At 30.9% G+C, this 16,366-nt stretch overlaps 1 protein-coding gene across 5 annotated transcripts in view; it reads right to left on the bottom strand.

Annotated features, from left to right (window-relative positions):
- GRIK2 (glutamate ionotropic receptor kainate type subunit 2) overlaps positions 1-16,366 on the bottom strand; it is a 659,820-nt gene that overhangs the window by 402,135 nt on the left and 241,319 nt on the right. For all 5 annotated transcript variants that reach the window (XM_058734822.1, XM_058734821.1, XM_058734824.1 and 2 more), the window contains exons 3-4: positions 8,774-8,941; positions 4,919-5,176 (exon numbers count right to left, since the gene is read on the bottom strand). In XM_058734822.1, the coding sequence (XP_058590805.1) occupies positions 4,919-5,176; positions 8,774-8,941 (426 nt within the window). The remainder of the gene's footprint in view (positions 1-4,918; positions 5,177-8,773; positions 8,942-16,366) is intronic.

Below are 16,366 nucleotides of genomic sequence, written 5' to 3'. Positions count from 1 at the left end.
GAAACTATATTCAAGCAAAACCAACTTTGTGGAAACACTAATATACCAAGCTATGTAATCAACTATACCCAAATAATTAGGCTTAACTCATAATTGCTAATTGTATGTGCTCTTGGAATTAAAGAACTTCAAGCTTTGCACTTGGAATGTACAACCTATAATCATCTTAGATCCAAATTACCCCACTTCCTGAAATAAAATTGAAATTATTTGGTTATAAGTTTTATAATACAGAAGTTGTTATAATACTGAAAATTAGTGTCTTCCAGGAATATATATTTTCATATTAATTTATTCTCTTGAATAATTTTATTTTATCCTATTTAAATATAGGTCCAAGATAAAATAAATTTTTACTATTAACTGATCTTATACATTATTAAACTAACTCCATAAGCACACAAAGATGTATCTAGAACATAGTCTATACATATACTACATCCAAGTTAATAAAGTTAGTAAAGAAAGCATTTATGCTCCTTAGGATAAAGGCTATGGCCTTTTTTTCTATATTGATATCATAGAAAGTAACCAAAGATCAGCCTGTTAAATATTATAATACCTTTAAAAATGACTAATTCTTTTCATTAATTAAAATAATTTATATTCTCTCCTTTAAATCCTCCCCTTATCTATATCAATATCCATGACCACTCACTAAATAATGACTTCAAAAAATTAAATGAATAAATATATATTTAATTGCAGTCAAAATAGAATACAAGTACAATTCATGCTAGCTTTCTTACAAAAGTTTTTAAATGATAGAAGAAATCATATCTATATATGATTCCTGAAAAATGTTGAATCTATTTATTCAATACAAGTACTTAAAAGTGACCTAACCTAAACTGACCTTGGGAAGATTACTTAATCCATTTGAGATTCATTGTCTAAGCAACAGATATAATAACACCTCTTTAAGCATTCATTCCTTAAATACTTATTAAGGTACATCCATGATCCAGGTAATACCTAGGTGCTAATGACAGAATAGTTAGTAGCCTTAGGGCTCATTCTGCTCAGACATATATTTGATCCAGTAGAAAACACAGTCAAGAAATGTCATTCATAATGTGATTATAGCTCCCATGGGTGAGGGTCAAGGGATAACCAAGGGCTGAGATGTGTTGGAGGAAACCTATTGCAGCCTTGGGACCCAGGGTTGGGGTAGATTTTCTTTGTAACATCTAAGCCAGATGGTACATATGAATGGTATATATGAACATGTATGTGCAAATGCACACATGCACATGTGTGTGCATTTAGTGGATTGGAGGAGTGGGGACCAGAATGAGAGCTTTCCAGGTGAACAGAATAGTAGTTTGGGCAACCTGAAAGAAGTTTAATGGCTGCTGGTAGGCAGAAGAGCCAGTCAGTCACTCACTGAAGGAAGCAGGGATGGTGGATGATAACCTACTTCCTTTGGGACTCATAGAATTGTTTTGACAATTAAGTGGAATAGTTTATATAACAGCAACTACAACAATGCCTAGTGCATTATAGCTCCTTTCTGTAGTTATTTTCCTTCTATTCTCCTAATTTCCAAAGTTGTACCAGTCATTTAGTAGCAAAACTGGGAATAGAATCCCAGGCTTCTGTTTACCAGTCCAGAGTTCTTTGTTAATGGACTGCTGGTCTATAAACAAAGATGAAACACAGGAATTTTAAAGCAAATATTCAGAACTTATCCTGGAATTGCTTACGAGCTGACAGCTATCCAACTTATTTTTAGTTTATATTTAAAGTGAATCATATGTTCCAAAATGACTGACAGAAACACAGCTTTGTTTCTGAAGCCAATTCTTCTCCATCATTTTTGGACATCATTCAGAGCTATAACAGACTTTCAGGGTGTTTAAAAGCATTCATCCACGACAACAACAAATGCTAATTATCATAAAAAATAAAACAGCTCCTGTTAACATCATTCTAAGAATTTCTCCTACTCCAGCACTATATTTCATTTATCATCCCATCTGTTTTGGGGGTGGGAACAAAGACTGGATGGAAGTATAATTATCATGTATCAAACTGGACAACACAACAAAATAGAAATGAATATAAATGGGAGGACTAGCATACATAATAAATAAATCTGGAAAGGGAAAAAGGAAATGTAAATAAAATGGCACAATGTGTCCTGCAGTAAACAGCAGATACATAAATCCATAATGGAGTCAATAATGTTTATCTTGCTGAGTATGAGGTGGATTTTTTCCCATTTCAGTTCACAGTCCTTGCTATAATCAGATTGCATTGCACATGATCAAATAGACATCTTGTTCACTTGGGCAGTTTACAAATCCTCTCTACTGAATTATGTCATTAAAATACCACCTTGAGACTTTTAAACATACCTGCAAAGACAAAAAAAATCTATTTCCATGTATTTATGAATACATTTCAAAGGGAATCTTAGAGTCAGTTCTGTCCTATAAAAATATCAAACACAGCCACATTCTCGAAAGTGTTAAATTAAAAGGGACTACAAGTGTCCAGTTGCAAATGTAATTAGCTCATTAAAAATACGGTAAAAACATGGACAATCACATATCCCTATGTAGGAACTAGAAGCTCAATCAGGGCCAGGACTTTTTTTCTTTTATTGGCATAAACACACTTGCAATGGTTCTTGGCATGTAGTAGGTGACTGATCAATATTTTTAAAATTGAATACTGCAAAAATAGAGCAATTATAAGCTTTTATTCTTCTCAGAATATTTTAATACTCTACAAATAATTCTGTAGTGATTGAGTATTAATATTTAAATAATCAGATTTTAGAATCTCCAAGTATCTATTTCACTTTCAAGTGAGGAGTATGCCAAAGCTTCTTTTAAATAGTAACAATTATTTTAATACATATACTCTGAGATCAAGTCTCCATTAAAGGTATGTACACTGAATTAACTAATTACATTTATTTCCCTATTTAAATTTGCTTCAATGATATAAATGTTTAGAATATTATTTAAACCAAAAGATCAGTTACATATGAAGCTTTACTTTATCAAATTGTTGTTTGATCTTGATCACAAATCCCATTATCTTTTTAGTGAATCCCTCAAGAAGTACATACGTGGAATAAAAATGTTACGATACACACATATACATCAAGCAGAATAGTGAAGAAGGTGTTATGTCCATAAGCATTTTGAACTTTCTAATATCCTTTACACCCTTAGGAGTTTTAAGATAATAAGACATAAATACAAATATCACATGCATAACATACACCTATATGCATCTGTATATGTGTGTGTATATACCATGTGTGTGTGCATGCATCTATGAAGGTACATGATATTTGCACATCATTCACTTGAATTATATCAGAGGGAATGGAGAAGTAAATAATCCATGGATTCATAATGCATGTGTACTCATATTTATATATTTCTGTATACAACAATTCATAAACATATGTGGACAAATTTGTAACTGAGGATGCCCTGTACCCTTACATTATACAACTCAGAAAAACCATTCACATAGAATCTACCATTTATAACATGATATATAGAACTTTACCAATGACAGAAAAGTAATGATTTGGGAGTAAAACATCAGACAACAAACTTAATAAGTCTAATTTGAGTTAAAAGACACATCAAAGGTACTTACTAAGTTATTTTTTTGAAGGTCTTTGTTGAGGTATTTCTAAGTTAAAACTATGTATAAACATTTCACTTTTTAAAAGCAGAAAAATGAAATTACTCTATTGATGTGTATTGAGACTCGCTCTTTCTTAGCCTAATGAAAATGTTTTTCAAAGTACTTTCATTGTTTTCCCAACCCTATGGTTTCCTTTTCCCTGTTCTCCTAGGAGAGCTCTGACATCTATTTGTAGACAGTTCATTCTATTGGCAAAGGGATGGGTTCCTGCATATAGTTCTAAATATTGCATGCATGAACACAGTATGCTGCTGGAGTACTTCGGAAGAATTAAAATTCAAATGAATTCCAATTTTTGTGTAAGCTTAAAGGTATAATGAAATGTCTCAGAATACAACATTATTTTTACGGTCTACTTTAAGGATCATTATTTACACCATTGATAAGCATCTCAATGTAAAACTCTTATCACTAAATAATAGCCAAAATAGTATGAACTTCTACCAATATAACTGCTAAGGAAAATAAAGACTTTATTTTTAATGTTTACTTTCATATATTTACCTATGAGATGTATTTTTAATTGCTACTTTAAAACAACTACTCATTTATAAAAATAATAACATACATTAAAACAGGAAAGCACAGACAACTTCTAGAAGCAAACATTCATTAAAATATTCATAGAAGACACTGAAATAAATACCACTTAGTAAATTATATTATCCAAGTCCCTAAAATGTGTCTACACATAAATAAGTCCAAACACTCTGAGTATTTCAGTGGTTATAATATTGTTTCAAATATGAGAAAAAAAAACGTTTTAAACTTTAACATGCTACCCAGGTATAAAGTTACTACCTTTCATACACAGTTTTTGCACATAACAGCTAGAGAAAATGTTAAGGCAAAATCCTGAATTTCTTGATAAGTTTCATTAATAGCCAGTCATAAGACTTTACTTTGGAAAACTATCCTGAACCTGGCAGAAGAATACTTTCAATAAGTATTTCAATATTAATTTCCACACTATCTCTTTCCTTCATCCAATATTATAGTTCATGTTACCTGGTCCCCCCACGGAAAAATAAAAGTGCTTATTTTACAAATACAGAGAGAAAGTATGTGATTTAACTGTTTTTTGGATGTGTTGAATTGGTGTGGATGTTTGATTCCAAATGTCTTTCCAACTCTTTCCTTAATTAAAAATCAAACCAGGAATATAGTAAGAATTTTGAATAAGTTTCAGAATATTATGTGTATTTAAAGCATAGCCCTGAAGGCTACTGATTTTTCTTACCAGTGCTGTCATCATATACAACTGTGACAGTTTTCCACTTGAAGAATTGCACCAAGTCCAAAATGGCGCGGCTGAGTGAAGAGAAGTCTGGGTAAAGACTGACATAGAAGGAATCTTTGTTGTCTGACACCTGGTGCTTCCAGCGGGTCTGTATGTGGGGAACCCCCAGGGCATTGCAGATGGACTGCACAGCATTTGCTGATGAGCTGTGTGAAGGCCCGAAGATGGCAGCCACCCCAAGAGAGAGCTGATCACAGGCTGAGGAGAGAGAGAAGTCTGTCAATAACGAGGAGAGATGCCAGTGTGCCAACATTATCACATTAGTGTTGTGAACCTGAAGGTTTATCCTGAAGAAAGATTTTGTTTTCCTTATAAATAACATCTCCATTTAGCTAATTTTCATATTTTTTTCTGACTGCAAACATGTTCAGTTTGTCAGAAGGGAAATCTTCCAGGCATCTGCAACTCAATGTTCAAATGATTCTACAAATAATGCCAAAAGGGGGAAAGAGGAAGAATATTCTAGAATTTAAGAAGGAAGGGAAGTGTTCACCCTGCAAAAATAGTTTATATCAGGAAGTTGGGGAAATAGTGTTCCTTCCCAAATTCACTGACCATCCTCCACCATCTTAAATTCTTAATCAGAAGCCATTTGGTTGTTCCGCCCCATCTGAAAAGCTAGGGCAACACAGAGCTAAGTATTTGCACATATCTGATGATACAGATCAAGCTAAGCATTACAGATACCCCTTTAAAACCTGATATCGCTTATCAAGGATGATTTCATATAACTTAATCTCATCGAGAAAATTATTAAATACTTAATCATTTTTTTTACTTGACTTTTGTATACTGTGAGTCTTTTATATTGTTCTAAGTTAATTTTTGAGGTTTGTATTCACTCACAGAATATTTTATTCACATCAATAATAAATACAGTAATTAAGAAAGGCATAAACAACTTAGAAGCTATTCAGATTAGAATAGACTATGATAGGACTTCAAATTCTATAAGGTCCCTCAAAGCAACTAGGGAGTTTGGGCCTAGAAAGTAAATAACTATTGGAAACATGAAAATCATCTTTAAATATTTGTAGATCTGGCCTGTGAAAGAGGCTTAAGTTTGTTTCATTTGATTAGAAAGGAAGAATAGGGCAAATGGTTAGAAGTTCATCACAAATTTTGACATAATTTAAATTAAAAAAAATTAAAGGGAAGTAATAAATGTCAAAAAGTGGAAATCTGTTCCAAGGGGCATTGGTTTACCCATCCCTGCAAATATTTAAACAGGACTAAGGAGAAGTATTATTGGGATTTAGGCATTAATTATGTGTTCAGACTGAATCTCTCCAAAATAGGTTAAAATTATATTGAATTTTAATTCTACTGAAGCAAAATTTCCTTCAGAGATTTCACGGCATAAAACACAATGTGATGGAATGATTCTTAAGCTTAGGGATATTAGTAAGTAATATCCCTATTAACATAGTTAAAAAAATTCACTTTTAAACATTTTCTTCAAAAATTCAGTATGATCTAAGTACATTTTTTGAATATGTAGGTTCTTACTTTTTAAATAGTGATTGGAATTCTGAATCAGTAGTCATGTTGGAACTGACATTTTTCATGAACTTGGATTTTAATTCATATATGTTGAGAATAAAAGATCTTCCTTTACCAGGTTTTTGACAGAACACAGGTGAAAAAAAAGTTGAAAACATTACAGTGGTTTATACAGAATGTTCTGAAATGTGTTTCAAATATGAAATAGTCTTCAGCTATCAGAGGAATCACTTAAAAGTGATGTATGATTCAAATAATAATTCAAGATCTAATACATCAATGTAGTTATTTGCTCAGCAAAACAGTATCACTTATGAAAAGTATAAGAGCATATAACAGAGAAAATGTTGAAATTTAAACATCTAATTTCTTATCATTTGCTTGCTTTGGAAAAATAATTTAAAAAATTTAAATGTCCAAATTATTTAAATTATTTTATAATATATTATATATTAATATAATATATATTATTTTATATTCATATATATTTACTGAGCTACCATAGGTTCAGATATTATACCAGATCTCTCTCTTATATTACCCTTTCACATATTGCTATGCCTCCCAATCAGTAATAGCTCAGTAAGCAAGAGCTTCAGAAGGTAAGACCCAAACCATGACATTTACCCTCTCAACATATCACAAAGTTACTTAATTATGCTTATTTGAGTTTTCCCCAGTTTCAGACAAAGTCAATTAATGAATTTTATTCCCAATGGATTTTCATTTCATAAACGCTTTTTAGTATTTTGACACCAAATGAGTTGAGCACCTCATAATTCCCAAGATAGTAACCTGTTTGCTGTCAGAACACACTACACTGTTTTTGTTTTACATTGCTCCTTTGAATTCACCATTAAGAAATGTATTGATATTTTTTTATACTTCACTCATATTCCATATCCTTTGGTCTAAATGATTTCATTTGAGACAGAGCTTCTTCTTCCTAATGGAAATAATCCTGAACTATGTCACTAATCAAACGCACTTGTCTTGCAGTTAATGACTTATTTTGCAATTATGATGACAAATGTAATACTTCACAATAACCTTTACCCTTTTTTTCCAGCCTTTAAAACCTTTCATCACCCTGACATGGTTCTGAAATGTGGAAACTTATTTGTATTCTCAAAGATATGAATTCAAAGGGCAGGCAGAATTTAGGCTTTGATAAACACTAGTTAGCTGGGGGATAAAAAAGATACTTTCATCTCAAGGAATATTGTACCTTATCAGTTGCCATTAATATTAATGAAATTAGAAGAAATCTGGACCAACTTAGAATTATAAATAACTATGTACATTTCTTTCAATGTTAGGTAGCTAATAAAACAATACTAGAATTACAGAAAGGTAATGTTGTTTTTAAAAATATAAATTTAGAACAACTGCTTTATAATCCCATTCCTTTGTGAAAAATCTATATTATGAAATTTAATTCCTATTAGATGAATGCTAACTATGCAAAAGAAAATATCACCCACTTAGACAAGTAAGACAATGGAAACATCTCTCAAAACACATTTACTACCAAAGTTATTGTTTGGTTAAAATAATGCCTTGATAATAGTTTCACTATTACCTTCCTGACTTTCTAAATGTTAAACTCATATTCCACAAAGTTATTTTTCTGTTCTTATCACTAAAAAAACAGTTTGACAACAAAATAAAAGAAATAACAAAATTTATAAAGTATTCTAATTATATCTTCCTATAATTCAATTTTCATATCATTAGCCATTTATTTTCAGTTATAAGAAGAAATACCCAATAGTTTTAAAAATGGGCATGAAGTACACATAAATGAAAGGCTTTTGAAAATTTTCCAATAAAGTTTTAAGATTGGGCTGACATTATGTAGTAACTTGGAACTACAGAACTTTCAAGGTAGTCAGTAAATTGAGACAATAGTGATAATGTACTTCTTGGAAATGACAGAAAACACAATAAAAATGTAATAATGGATTCCAAAACTAGGTAAAATCCACTGCTGTATAGTTTTATTTAGTGGGTTCTTAAAAATAGGAATTGTTTAGTAAGAAAAGGATTATTGCGGAGGAACAATTTACAACAATCATAGACCTAACTGAGTTTATGTTATAAATGATTTTGTCATAATAGGTAATCATAACACCTTACCTTCTTTGATAAAATTTATGTGCAGTTTGGAAAGAAACATTGCATGAAAATATGCCTAATGACTTATTAATTATATTTGGAATTAAGAAATCTCTTAAGAATACCTTTAGAATTGAATTCCAGAAAATACAATGTTAAATATTTGTCAATTACCTTTCTTGGATGCTTCAAAACTGTCATAGAGGTTTATCTTCTGGGTGTCATAAGTTAGGGTGGTATTGGGCAACAACGTTCTGTTTCTGTTGATTGTGTTCACAGCAAATCTGAACGCAAGTTCCTCAGCTCCCATTGGGCCAGATTCCACATATTCAAAAATACCACCTGGAGAAAAGAATAATCATGCAGTTTTACAAAAGGGAGAAAATGTGTAACATTTTCTGTAATTTTATGTATATATGCATTTATGGGTGATAAAGCACACATGTTATTTGCTTAAGTACATGGAGTTTGTGCTTACTTTTTTATGAACTTGAATATTTGGGATGTGCCCTTTTAGATAAATCCACACTGTAAAAATTTCTTTGCTATTGCCATCATTATTTAACACAGCTTAAAAATGACTTTGCCTTTTTTCTTCTGGTAATTCCTTCTTTTAGGGCCTAGATATAGATCTTGCCTTAAGTATTGAGTATTATCCCTCAAAATTTTGCACACAGTTCCAGAATAATCAATCCTCTATATTGATATAAAGCTATGAAGTTAAGCACCAGGAAAGTTATATTAAATTTGTCTCCATTATCTGAGAAATCAGAAAACTTTAGCATAATTTCTATGGCACTTATTGTGTTAAAAGCCCCAAATACAAACTAACTTGCAAATTCTAGCATCTTACTTGCAAGAAAAGAGAAAAAAGCGTCATTTCTGTATTTGTTTTACTATAAGTCTTTTTTAGAAGATACTTGGACATTTGTGAAAGATAAATCTCCAAAACAGAGTAAAATCCCTTAATTGGTGAATATCATGGAAGTATATAATTTAGCCCATAAAATGTAGAATACAATTCAAAAACATGTCCTTTCCATTTGTTACCTTTCACCTGTTATATCTTAGTCCACTTCCCTCATTCTTGTCCCAGCCTTGCTTCTTACTGATATCATCTCTATTCAGTTCTGAGTGACCTATGGGAACCTTGCCTCCAACAGAATCTCTTCCTTATTGTTACTTTGGTAAATGGAATGAAAGGGGGAGCATCTGATATTTGACACTGTCCAACCTCTGTCCTTGGGAAAGTAGTACTACTTAAGCAATAGAAAGCATTTATCTCTCTTCCTTTCAAAATTTATGCCATTTGCTCTCAGCATAGGCGTTCACAAATTAAACTCCCTTGGATAAGCCATTTCCACGCCTTGCAATTCATAGCTCATCAAAAGTCTTCTGACGTATGAATGTCAGGTGACTATACTATCAGCAAACTTCCTATTTTAAATTCATAAGAAGACATGGTATGGTAACAATTCCTCTAAATATGAGAAATTAGGACTCAAGAAAATACCACAGTGCTCAGACAAATTTATAGTCAGGAAGAATTGGAAAATTTGTTACTTGACACCATACTAGTTTGAAATATTTCTCTTATTCTTTCAGCTAAATTGATGGTATAATTATCAGAGCAGTCAACTTATTATGAAATAGTGCTTTTAGTATATTTAAAATCTTTGGAGACTTATGCTAAGCAGAAGGACAATAAGTATTTACATGCCTAATGGGTGTCAAGAACCAAATCAGATATCTCATATATATGGAGGAGAATAATGGTATGTGCCTAAATTCTGAAGCCAAAATGGGTTCATATTCTGGTTCTGCCATTTGCTGTCCATTTAAATTTGGGTAGTTGCTTAAATCCTCAGTCTAAATTTCTTCATATCTAAAAAAAAAAGGATTATAATTAACACTACTGCATAGAGTTGTTATAAAAATTAAATGCTATCTCATAACAAAACACTTACATTGTGGTTGCCATAAAGTAAGCACTCTATTAGTGATTAAGGTTCCATTGAATCTTCAAAGTAATCCCAAGCAGTATTATTTTAGGAAAGAACTCTTTTGGCCAAAGATCATATAACTATGAAGTTATAGAGCTAACATTACAATATGTTCATGAAAAAATTAAAAGCCCTTACTTATTCCACTACAAACTAGTTCCAATACAAACTTATTCCACTACAAAAACTTCAAAATTTCATTCAGGTAAAATACACTAAAATTCCTAAAAGGTGAGACATACTGACTTTAATATAATATGTAATTAGAACTGTAAAATCCTACATATGGAACAGAAAAATAATAGAGCAATTGTAAGATACTTCTTAAAATTAATTAGGAATAAAGAGTCAATTATAGAAATGCAAACCTAAAGTTGTTTCTTAATGTCACAATAAAATGAAAAACTAAATCTTCTACTTTCTCAGTTCAAATTATAGTTTCTATGTGATATACATACAAAAGAAAAATACAAAAATGGTCAATATTTGATGACCAGTGGGTTAAAATGTCCCCATCCTTTATCTCTCTTCAAAATAAATAATTCAAATGTAAGTTTATATATTTGTTAGTGGTTTGAATATTTAAATAAATCTTTGTAATCCCTTAGGACAACCCATTTTCATCTTAATTAAATAAAATAAATAATTTTTATTGATCCAAAGCCAGAATTTAAAATTTTGCATATAAAAATAAAAAACACCCAGATCATACAAGCTTTCCAGGCACAATATCTTCTATAACACCTTCCAGCCATGTACTCAAAAAATAGAGAGAGAGAGAGAGATATCACTACTTCTTATGTGTGGAGGGCAAGGATGGGCAGGTAGGGTAAAAGAATCTAGTAAAGAGTTACTTTTTAAAACGTATTTGGTGGGTTCCTCAAACTTATGTAGGAAAAAAAGGGAGCTTTTATAATTCTGTTTAAAATTTTGGAAAGTTTAATAACATCTAACACAGTAATTGGTCAAAAAAGAAAAGTATAATCACCATATTAGGTGATTAGGTGATTAGGTATAAGGACATTACTGATAGATATCACTAATTATTCTTGATTAATAAAAGGGAAAATATTTTTAGAAAAATAATGGAGTCACAATGAAGGTTTATTAAGAAAAAAAAATCACATATTAATAGTAAATGCTATATTTAAGTGTAAAATAGAAAGGAAGTCCTGGTAATGTCAGGAAAAAGATAAGAATGTGTACATTATTGACTTTTACTACTATTCTGGGAATTTCAATAAATGCAGTTAGAAATAAAAATACTTATTAAAGCATATAGATTCATTTTTATTTCATTATATTTACAGAAGAGACAGAATGGTGTTTGATAACAATGAAAATAACAAAATTGAGAGAATTTATCACCAACAAACCTTCACTACAACAGGTATTAAATAAATGAGTTCTTTAAGCAGAATAAAAAATGATCCCACAGGGACCCACCAAATTTCTAAAACATATGAAATATAAAAGAAGGGGAAATATGTGGGTGATTATTAATGAATTTTAACTAAACAAGCAAGAATAGTAATATCCTATGAAGTTTGTAATGTATTTAAATTAAAGTGCATGATAATAACATAAAGTTGAGAAAAAAATAAATAAAATTAAAGAATGTAAATGTTCTAGCAATATTGAGAGAAAGGTAAAGATAATTATTTTCGATTATAGTAAATCAATAATGCATATTTAAATTTCTTAAGATAGAGACTAATATAATGAACTAGTATATGATCAAAACTTTAATAGATTAAAAGTCACATAATAAAAATATTTTATTTGTCCAAAAAGAATAAGAAAACATAAGTAAAATAAATGGAGAGAAAAACACCAAAAAATTAACAAGATGGTATAAGTGGTAGATCTAAAACGAATGCATCTGTAATTGCATTAAAGGTAAATGGAGTAGATTCACATTTTGAAGTTTAAGATTATCTAACAGGGTAAAAAGGCACAAAACTATAAGCTACCTGCAAGAGAAACAGTGAAAAATAAAGAAAAAGATGGGCAAAGATAGGTTCTAAAACCACATTAGCCAAATAAAAGCTGGTGAAGCTATCTAATGTTACATAAAGTAGACTTGAAGACAAGAAGAGAATAGAGATACAGAGTGCATATCATAATGATGATAAAGAGGTCAATACACTGGAATGATATAAATCAGACTCGATACACATCTAATAAAAAATATTGACAAAAGAAGAAGGAGTTATAGATCATAGTGGGAAACATTAAAACACCACTCTCAGTAGTGTTAGCAGTTAGTTACTGACAGAGTAAGCAGACAAAAAAATTATTTAAAATTTAGACAATCTAAATATATTTGACTTAATTAACAAAGATGAAACACAGTACCTCAAAATGACAAAATATTTTTTCTTTTCAAATGTATATTTACCAAAATTGATCATAAGCTGGGTCATATACTAAATCTCAACACACTTAAAAGTACTGAAATAATTCAGAGCATGTTCCCTCACCACAGTGATATTAAACTAGAAATAAATAACAAAAAGATAACTTAGAAATCCCAAGTTCAAGAATTAAAGAATATATGCCTAAGTAATCTATTGGTCAAGAATGAAATAAAAATGGAAATTACCAAATCCTGGAAACAAAATAAAACTGAAAATTTGGCATTCAAAATTTGCCTAATACAACTAAGTACATTCTTAAAAGAAAATTCAAAAGATTAAAAATCAATGATCTGAGATTCCATCTTAAATATCTAGAAAAAAAGCCAAACAAATCAAATCCAAAGGAAACAGAAGAAAAAATATAAAGATTAGAGCAGAATTAAATAAATAATATATATATATATATATATATATATATATACACACATATATATAGATATGTATATATATATACACACATATATATAAATATGTATATATATATACACACACATATATATAAATATGTATATATATACACACACATATATATAAATATGTGTATATATATATATATATATATACACACACACACAATAAACTACACACACACGAAGACAAAATTTGGTTATTTGAAATATTATTAAAATGTATAAAATCTTAACAAGCCTAATCAAGAATAAGAAGATAGAAATTATACAAAAAATTACACACCATCTCTTAAGGAACATATTGATGTACAAATCTTAAATAAAATACGCTAAATTGAATCTAGCAATATATAAGATAATCATACATCCAAACCAAGTGGGTATGAAGGTTCCTCTAAAAGTTAAAAATAGAACTACCCTATGATCCAGCAATTGCACTACTAGATATTTACCCAAAGAAAACAAAAATATTCACTCAAAGGGATACATGCACCCTGACATTTATGGAAACATTATCTACAGCAGCCAAAGTATGGAAACAGTCCAAGTGTCCACTGACTGATGAATGGATAAAGATGTGGTATATGTATGCAATGGAATATTACTCAGCCATAAAAAAGAATGAAATCTTGCCATTGCAATGACATGGATGGAGCTAGAGAGTATTAGGCTAAGTGAAATAAGTCAGCCAGAGAAAGACAAATACCATATGATTTCATTCATATGTGAAACTCAAGAAACAAAACAAATGAACAAAGAGAGAGAGACACAAATGAAGAAATAAGAGTCTTAACTACAGAAAACAAATTTATGGTTACCAGAGGGAAGGTGGGTGAGGGGATGGGTGAAATAGATGATGAGGATTAAGGAGTGCACATGTTGTGGTGAACACAAATATTGTGTGGAAGTGTTGAATCACACTATATTGTGCACCTGAAACTAATACTGCACTGTATGTTAGCTAATTGGAATTTGCATAAAAACCTAAAGAGAAAAAAAAAAAACAAAAAAACAAGTGGGCTTTATTTTAGGAATTCAAGATGTGCTTAACATTTGAAAATAATTCTATGTATTTAAAATATTAACATAAAATAGAGAAAACTGAACAATCCTTTAATAGTCATAACAATATCATTGATAAATTTCAACTTCAATGCATGATTAGATACTCTAAGCAATTTAGAAATAGAAGAGACCTTTTGAGCAAGTATGGTGTATCTATAAATAACCTACATCATACATCAGACTTACTGGTATAATTTTGAAATATTTCCCCATAAGACTGGTAATGAAATAAGGGTGCTCACTATGACCACTTTTATTCAGCATTGAAATGAAAGTCCTATTTAGTTCAATTAACTAGTAATGAAACTAAAAAAAAATTAAAAATAAAAAATATAAGGTTTGAAAAGGAAGAAATTAAATTATGGTTCCTTTCAGGTGAAATGATTGTGTATACAGAAAAATAATACAGATAGGGGCGCCTGGGTGGCTCAGTTGGTTAAGCATCCGACTTCGGCTCAGGTCATGGTCTTGCAGTTTGTGAGTTCAAGCCCCGCATGAGGCTCTGTGCTGACAGTTTGCTCCGAAGCTGGAGGCTGCTCTGGATTCTGTCTCCCTTTCTCTCTGCCCCTCCCCACTCACACTCTCTGTCTGTCTCAAAAGTAAATAAACATTAAAAAAAATTTTTTTAAGAAAAAAAAAGAAGAAAAAGAATGCAGATAATTATTATGATTAAAAGAATGAATTTAGCTGGGGCGCCTGGGTGGCGCAGTCGGTTAAGCGTCCGACTTCAGCCAGGTCACGATCTCGCGGTCCGTGAGTTCGAGCCCCGCGTCGGGCTCTGGGCTGATGGCTCGGAGCCTGGAGCCTGTTTCCGATTCTGTGTCTCCCTCTCTCTCTGCCCCTCCCCCGTTCATGCTCTGTCTCTGTCTGTCCCAAAAATAAAAAATAAAAAAAAAAAAAACATTAAAAAAAAATAAAAAAAAAAAGAATGAATTTAGCAAGATGTCATTGGACATAAGATCAGTGTATAAAAATAAATGATATTTTTACATATCTACAACAAACCAAAAGGAAAAAATAATTATAAAGAATCATTTTCAATAATAAAGGATATGCAAAATATTGTGGTAAAAGCTATAAAATGTTATTAAGAGAAAATAGGAACTAACTAAACACAGGGATATATTAAATTTATGAAATAAAGAACTCAGTGGGGCACCTGCGTGACTCAGTCAGTAAGCATCTTACTCTCAATTTCAGCTCAGGTCATGATCTCACAGTTCGTCAGTTTGAGCCCTGCATCCGGCTCTGCACGGTGCGGAGCCTGCTTGGGATTCTCTATCTCCTTCTCTCTCTGCCTGTGCACACCCTCTCCCTCTCTCAAAATAAATAAATAAATAAATAAACTTAAAAAAAAAAAAAAAAAACCTCAAGATTTTAAAGGCATTAATTATCCACAAATTTATCTATAGTTTAGTACAATCCCAATCAAAATCACAATAAGACTAAAATACATGTGGGAATGCAAAGGGCCTAAAATAGTAAAGCACTCTTAAGAGAAACAAAAACTGGAGGACTTGCACTACTGTATTTCAAGAATTGTAATAATTCAATTATAAATTACTCAATTTTTGTATTAGTATAAAGATAGACTACTAGATAAATAGAATAGAACATAGAATCCATAAACAGACTTTCACCTGTATAGCTGTTGACATATAAGTGATGATTCTATATAGTGCATCAGTGCATAGTGCAAAAGAGTTGTATTTTTAGTAAGTATGTCTGGCTCAGTTTGATAATCACACTTAAAAAAGTCATTTGAATCACATGACTAAATGTGAAAGTTAAACAATACTGTTGTTAAAAGAAAAACAGACTAAGAGAAGATTTCTTAAAAAAAAAGCAATAACCAAAAGGTAAAAAATA

Source organism: Neofelis nebulosa, chromosome 6, assembly GCF_028018385.1.
Source record: "Neofelis nebulosa isolate mNeoNeb1 chromosome 6, mNeoNeb1.pri, whole genome shotgun sequence".
In the NCBI taxonomy this organism is placed as follows: domain Eukaryota; kingdom Metazoa; phylum Chordata; class Mammalia; order Carnivora; family Felidae; genus Neofelis; species Neofelis nebulosa.
This window is presented reverse-complemented; position numbering and strand designations above follow the sequence as displayed.